At 32.8% G+C, this 7,627-nt stretch overlaps 1 protein-coding gene across 4 annotated transcripts; it reads right to left on the bottom strand.

The window, feature by feature from the left end:
* Positions 1 to 2,803: 2,803 nt before the first annotated feature.
* LOC142533680 (calcineurin B-like protein 4) lies at positions 2,804 to 7,392 on the bottom strand. Of its 4 annotated transcripts, none has more exons than XM_075640527.1 (10): positions 7,257 to 7,392; positions 6,594 to 6,696; positions 4,609 to 4,687; positions 4,283 to 4,365; positions 4,070 to 4,154; positions 3,853 to 3,961; positions 3,710 to 3,762; positions 3,387 to 3,467; positions 3,192 to 3,304; positions 2,804 to 3,038 (listed from the first exon to the last, which is right to left on the bottom strand). In XM_075640527.1, exons 4-10 carry the CDS (start codon positions 4,300 to 4,302, stop codon positions 2,975 to 2,977), a joined length of 525 nt encoding a protein of 174 aa, XP_075496642.1. In that variant the 5' UTR covers positions 4,303 to 4,365; positions 4,609 to 4,687; positions 6,594 to 6,696; positions 7,257 to 7,392; the 3' UTR covers positions 2,804 to 2,974. The 4 variants fall into 4 exon arrangements, with proteins under 4 accessions (XP_075496642.1, XP_075496641.1, XP_075496643.1 ...); XM_075640526.1 differs by having other exon boundaries at positions 4,070 to 4,129; XM_075640528.1 differs by lacking the exon at positions 4,609 to 4,687.
* Positions 7,393 to 7,627: the final 235 nt, after the last annotated feature.

Below are 7,627 nucleotides of genomic sequence, written 5' to 3'. Positions count from 1 at the left end.
TTTGTTTTTAGTTATCTTGTTTTTGTGTTAAGTTCCTTATACATGCTTCCTGGTGTGTAATCATATTCCTTATGTTTCGCTCTGCACCTGATATCTTTACTGAGTGAATTGATAATGACATGGTGCAGGTGTTGTTCCGAATGTTGCCAATACTACTAACAACAACAATATTTTATTCAGGGGGAGATAAATTCTCTAACTCAGGGGGAGTTGATTTGAGCTAAACAAGGATAAATATGTTTGATCTCATTTTGTCCAATAAAGGCAAAAAGGGAGAGATTGAAGGGAAATATATTTTCTCTAATAAACACGATTTCGTAACTTAAAATAATTTCCCTAAATATTATCTCTTTCATGATTAATATTTATTGTAATTTTGCCTTTCTAGATAATATGGTATTTAATGAGATAATTATGTATCAAGATTTGAGAAGAGTTTTGTTTCTATTAAATTCTTATCTTTTTCCTTGTTGAATATGTTTCTTTGTTGAGACAAACTATAGGAGAGAGAAGATCTATAAATAAGAGAAACAAGGACTTTGTTATGGCTTTTTCCAATCGATCATACATACATAACGAAGTGGAGATTTTCAGATCCAAATAATTCTCGAAGCCGTTGCTGTTTAAGAGTGGTGATCACGTATTGTCTTGAATGTTGGGAACATCTGCAGACAACATCCGTAAAGAAGTTGGCTGAAGATTGTTTTCGTGGATTCTCTTTTGGCATCACATTTTTTGCTTTCTTGCTAAAGTTTTATTCTGATTATTTGTTTTAGAAATATGTTTATTTTCTCAACTTGTTGAGAAAATTGATTCTTATCATAATCACTAGTGATAGGTTTTTGTAAACAATTTGGTTTTCTAGTGATTCATGTTTGCTATAATGCTAATTTAATCTTGTCCTATCTATTTATTTAAAGTCAATTTGTAGTTACAAAATATAATATTCCGCTGCATGTTGTCTTAAATGTTGTAACATTTGACACAACATTTAATTCTGATAAAACACAAATTTACGATTTTACGCTACTATTGATATATTTATTCACATCTGTCGAACATAAGTTCTTACATTTTTCTTATATTTCGTAATTTTGGCTAGCAAATTCATTAATAACTCTATCGTCCCTAATATGTTTTTTTATGTGAAACCAATCTTGTAGTAGTACAAGCACTGAAAGCCACTCTCAACATAGATTTTTTCTTTAATATTCAATTACACAGACGCTACACTTAGCTGAATTGCTAGTATGTCTCTCGACATTGATGAAAAAAATTACATATTGCTTCAAATATTTTTCCACAAACATTGAACAGAATTCTACGTAAAATGATTTACTATTACGATTATTATGACGAATATGAAAATATGATTTTATGAAAATATTTATGTAGAGAAGTCGCATTATACATATTTATCTTATATTATTATATGTACAAGTTGTGTTAAAATCACATGTAATTTTATTACGTAGTACTTGATATTCACTGTTTATGCATACTGAATCATTAGGTTCACTAGACTTGATCGATACAGATGATGTAATCAAGGAGACGGAAGGCGGTGACTAATGAGCAGGCTCGGGTCAGTGACATTGCAAACCCAGAGACCTTGATGGAAGTTTAATATAACTTTATTTTGGTACGAGTGGTGAACGTGATTTATTTTACGATTTATATTTCTAAAAAATTATATAATACGAAAATTTAAAATTTTCCATAATTATTAAAATAATATTATTTTAAAACACGGTTCGTACTTTTTCACACATTAATATATAATATAATTGAAAAAAGTAAATTTTATAAATAAATCTTTTATTTTATCCTTATTTGATTCATTCAAGAAATGATCGCACATTTTTTTCTAAATATTAGTTATTATGATTATATTAGCAAAAACTATAAAGTAGAAATACAAATAAAAATAGACATTGGACAATATCTTTGAAACTTAACATATATATTTGGAATGAATAAAATATATTTTATTTGGTCAAATATCATAACTTCCACACGGTCATGTCTTCTCCCTTTAAATTCTCATATCTCAGAGCATCTGTCGTATGTAGATTTTATTGATAGTATTCTCCCTTTAAAATTTTCATAACATAAGAACTCCATAAGTAGACGCCTTCTGTCCAAATCCGTCAATAAATAAAGAGTAAGTTTCTTGTGAAACAGTTTTACGAATATCTATGAAACAGGTCAACCATACTGATATTCACAATAAAAAGTAATACTCTTAACATAAAAGTAATATTTTTTCATGAATGACCCAAATAAGATATCCGTATCACAAAATACGATCCGTGAGATCGTCTCAAACAAATTTTTGTTATAAATTATGATTAAGTCCATTATATTAGGGTAAGTTAATTACTACTAGCTGTTGGGTATATGTGCAATGGAAGAAGAAAGAGCTTAAGCAATTGTAGCGCCTGATTGTCTCTTATTTCGACAAACTGAAGAGAGCCAATAACCTTCTTTAAAGCTAGGAGGACTTCTTAAAATACGAAAAAAGAGTTAATTATTTACTTCTTATTTCTTCTCCCTTTAAATTCTCACGTTTTATTATTGGTCAATGAAGCAAATATTTTGTAATCTACGCTTGTTTTTCCCTGACTCCATTAAATTTTGGGAAACAAATTTCATCTGACGTTAAATAATATTTGCATTATATGCACATATAACACATGTTCTATATGTGCTCTATGCACTAATATATATATACATATATATATATATATAGTCCGAAGCTCACCCCAAACTTGGAATTTCGTTGTGAGAGGACTGTGAGTCATCAACGAGAAGCCATTGTACTTTATATATCAATATTTGACACAAATTCTAATCACAAAATACATAGCTTACACGAAACTTGTTGACATATTCTAATAGAAACCGTGCTAATCTACATTCTGTGCACTTTAAACCAGTGATGTCTGGTTTCGCACTGATTAAGCCAAGAAGCTTACAACTCCGAGTCTTCAAGCTCAGAATGTGCCAAAAAACTTGGAACTGCCATTGTTATATCCCTGAAAATTACAATGATAACCACATGTCTAACAATTGTAGCTCCGTATTAACTTGAGTAAACAAGGACGAACCAAGAATTTTTCTTGCGATGAGGCGGTAAAATTTATGCTTCTAGATAAACTACGAGATAAGAGCTTTATTCATGAGCTTACTTGAGATAAGGCAGAGTCATATTCTTGATAAGAGATGGATTTTTTGATACAAATTCCTTCCACTCATCTTGGTCTATCCTTCCATCACATTTTGTATCTGCCTCAGAGAATGTCTGCAGGGATAGAAGTTGTGAAATCTTGAATTTAAAGTCGAAGATCAAGAAAATGCAGAAGCCCGAGTAGAGATATCTTCACCTTGTCCACTATAATTTCAATGACATCCTCTGATAGAATGAGATCGGATTCGTGTAATAGCGCCAAAACCATCTCTTTTAACTGAAGTCATACACAAAAAAAGCCATCAGTTAGTGTTTCTTTTCTTTCTTTCTTTTTTCCAATCGCTAATGCACTTATGGGGTGGAAGAAACTTTTCAGGGATCATGTTAATTTCAGAAGCAGAATTAAACATTAAAAAATTCACCTAAAAAGCGAATGTTAATACAATTATGATGCAACATTAGACTCGAAAAGTGGGATTTTTACGAAATAAAACGTTTAGGAATGTGTAAGATGCCTACCTCTTCTCTCTCAATAAAGCCTGTGTGCCTTAGATCATACAATCGGTAGGCAACTGCCAGAATGACGAAATGATAAATGATGAGAATAGAGCTATCGCAAATGCATAAGTTGTTATAAATGTGAAGGTAACTCTAAATCTTACAGGAAATTTTGTCAGCAACTGGTGCATTAGGGTGAAAAACACTCAGCGATCGGACGAATTCTCCAAATTCAATCACTCCGTTCCGTTTGAAATCAAATAAATCAAATATCTACATAGAGAATTTTCACAATGGAACTGAAACTATCATAAGAACGATGGTATAAAGATATGCATTTGTTTATCTGGGAGTACAGTAAGAAAAGCGGAGTCATCGTACCCTGTCAGCAAACAGATTTCTCTTGTTTCTGTTCCTGAATAGTGCTAGCTGGAATTCTTCCTGGGATGTCATTATATTAAAATTACTGAAAATTTCATGACACAAATTTTATGTTTGTGACGGGAGTCGGAACACGGTAGTAATCCAATCAATAAGAACACAAAATAATGAAAAGGAATTACTAGTATAACATAAGCCAACGGGTAAGTGTACCTTGTGAATGAGCCCATCATCGATTATGGAGCTACTTATTTTCTTGAACAGTTGAAACAAAGCCTCGACTTCGCTCACTGTGACTGAAAATTTTGTTTGCATGAAAACCCGTTGACCAAATAGTCAAATTCAAATTAAATCACAAAGGTTTGTGGAATAATGATGAATATTCTACAAGCACGGAAAGACATTCACCATGTGCATCTTATCCAAAATCATCAACCAGAGGATGCCCAATTTGATGACATTTTTATTGGATTCTACAGTACACGAAGTACATATATGGCCTTTTAAGTTTACAAAATCGGGTGTGGATGCATACTCACAAGGCGTCTCAGCAGCAAGAACGGAAGGTTCCTCATAACCAGGAATATTTCTTCGACTTTTAGAGTTTATGCAGCCCATCTGAAAAGATTGGGGGTTTTATGCTTCAATTTATGTTATCACCCATCATTTCAAATTCTTGATACATTAACTTAATCCATTTTGAAAGTAACATTAGGGATCATGACTGTTTGAAAATGCAGACCTTAATATTTTGCCATCGATGAGATCTTAAAGTATTTAGAACAAAGAAAATTTCATGAAATAGTTGTTAATGTACAAACTATTGATTATATCGTCTCAGTTAAGCTAGAACTTTTGGCACAAGTGATTTCGATAGTGGGTTCAAATAAAGATATCATATGCAAACATCCGCAATGCAAGTGAGATAAACGGTTCCAACAAAACTATTTCATGGAACATAGATAAAATCTTACAAGATTCCTGCAGGACATTATTCTTACTTTTCAAGTGTTTCTCTAAACAACCAAAAAAGTTTAAACAGACCAACTTTATGAAAAAAATCAAGAATTTGGTATATTTTGGTGGTTAACAAATAAAAATCAAAACTGATTTATGAGAAACTGATACAGTTAAACAAAAAAACTAATATCATTCCAAACTGAATAAATAAGTATAAAGGATTTCAGTTAACCAAAAATCGGAATCAGTCCACGCCAGAACACTAAACTGATGTCCACATCAAGCAGTCTGAACAAACTGATTGCAACAGTGTACGAGTCAAGACTATTCGTAACAGTGTACGAACTGTCGGAAAAACGTTGACATGAACTAAAAACAAGCCATTGGACACTTTTGTTAAACAGATCTATTCCTGAACGTAAAAAGGTAGGAAGAGTTGAATTAAAGAAGGATACAATCATTTTTCACCATCACGATTAAGTCTTCAAAATCCTTGATATTCTTGAACGAAACTGAATCAATTCAGCACACCATAAAAGAATTCTATCTGATCGTTTAAGGATCATTCGTGCTAAGTTAATATCGTTGTGTTTTACACGTGTATAGCAGTTTGTAGAATGTCTATTAATCAGTTGAGATACTAGGAGTTTCAGTTTGGCAGTGTTTAAGAGCAAACTGAATCGTGATCTTGCGAACTACTTGTATCATTCAAATTCTTCTAGTGCGAACCTTCCTAAAAGAAGAAAGAGTGACGTAGGAGCTTCAGTTCTCTGAACATCGAGAAACATATATGTCATCTTTACACTTCAACTTACACCTTACCATTCATTATGTGATTAGTTCAAATCTGTCAGTCTAACTTCTTTCCGCACTTATATGTTAGCAAACTGAGATAGACACTCGAGAATAATCAGTTTAGTTGCCAACTCATCTAAAATAATCGAAGAAACTCACATATTGTGTTTAAGTGTTTAGAGGGACTTATCTCAACACAAAAAGAAACTTTGAAGATTAGAATTTGAACCTAACTCAACCCCAAAAATATCTAAAGAGGATGATTGTTCACGTCCATACATACAACCGTCAAGAACTTAATCCAGCCGATTTGAGACATTTAAGACACTCCACGCCCAGGAATGAACAACTAGAGCGTGAAGTTTATAAAATATTATGGAGCAACTCATAAAACTGTCCAACATGGTGGGCCTGGTATTTGATACTATTAAGATTGAGACTTGAACCGAGCTGAAACCCAAAACTAGCTAAAAAAAAAGATTGTCCAAGTCCGTATATACACCCTCAAAACCTTAATCTGTCGATCATGTGAGATATTTAACAGAAACAATACTAATTTGGGTACAAAAGGACAATCCCCCCAAAAAAAAAAATACCCATGTCTTAACAAGATAATGGTTTTGTTAAAATATTTACAAGTCAAAAAACATGGACTAAATACATAGAGTTTCATACACAAGAAAAATCATACCAACCCACAAGCCACACAATTATGTAGAAAAAATTTACTAGAATTGTCAATTGTAAAGTCTGAAAAGAAAAATAATACCAAAGTTGTAGTCCTATTCGGCCCGATCCAACAAATTACTTGTCGGTGATCCTTGTTTGTCCTTTTCTTGACTTGATTTCTTCAATATTTTTCACTGTGACTCCTGAAAGATCAACCGAATATACTTCATATCCCCAAAAAGAAAAAAGAAACAACACAAATGATCAAATTTTACAGCACAAGATTAGAGATAGAACACTTTCATTTCCTAGTTCCACCAAGATTACAGCAATTTTTTCAGATGAATTGATTGTAGAAAAGAGAAAAACAGGAACCAAATAGGCAATCGATCCAGCATGTGTTTCAAGAACCAAGTGCAGTGGCGTTTAAAGTGAGAGTTGCACCAAGCACATTTCGAAGAAAAGAAACAAAACAGAAACTGAACAAACACAATCTCGCTTCATCAATATTGCGACTTTTTTCTCACACAATCGCAAGAACCCTCCTTTTAAAAAAGATCAAATCTTGGGTACTTCACATGGAAATGGGATCGAATTATATCCATAAGAGGGAAGAAAAAACAAAAAGAACCCTCAAAGTTCTTCTCCTTGTAATTGCTTTAGAGCGCATTCAAACCCAAAATGCACAACAAAAACCAGATTACAACTCGGTAAAAACCATGAAGAATGTGATCATGAAAAGTAGAAGCAGATAGAAACCGACACTCTCGGGAAGATCAGCACAGGATCCTGGGAAGGCTGCTCTATTTGATCTTTGAAACGCCGACTGCAGGTTCCATTTTCTGGCATTTCTGTGCGTTTACGTGTTTAATACACCACGACACAGATGCACTGAACCAGTCCACGGTACCGTCATATATAATAATAATAATAATAATAATATTAATATTAATATTATTATGCACATACATATACATAGTATCCATTAGGGATCTAATCGAGCCGAGCCAAGCCGAACTCTTAAATGTTTAGCTTGGCTTCTTTATAATCGAGCTGAGCTCGATCTTTATTTAACAAATATATTCATGGCACACGAGCTTATTTAAGCTTTTATGGAACCTAAACGAGCTCAAT

This window comes from Primulina tabacum, chromosome 18 (genome assembly GCF_025594145.1).
Source record: "Primulina tabacum isolate GXHZ01 chromosome 18, ASM2559414v2, whole genome shotgun sequence".
In the NCBI taxonomy this organism is placed as follows: domain Eukaryota; kingdom Viridiplantae; phylum Streptophyta; class Magnoliopsida; order Lamiales; family Gesneriaceae; genus Primulina; species Primulina tabacum.
The sequence above is the reverse complement of the archived record's forward strand: the minus strand, read 5'-3'. Positions and strand labels throughout refer to the sequence as shown.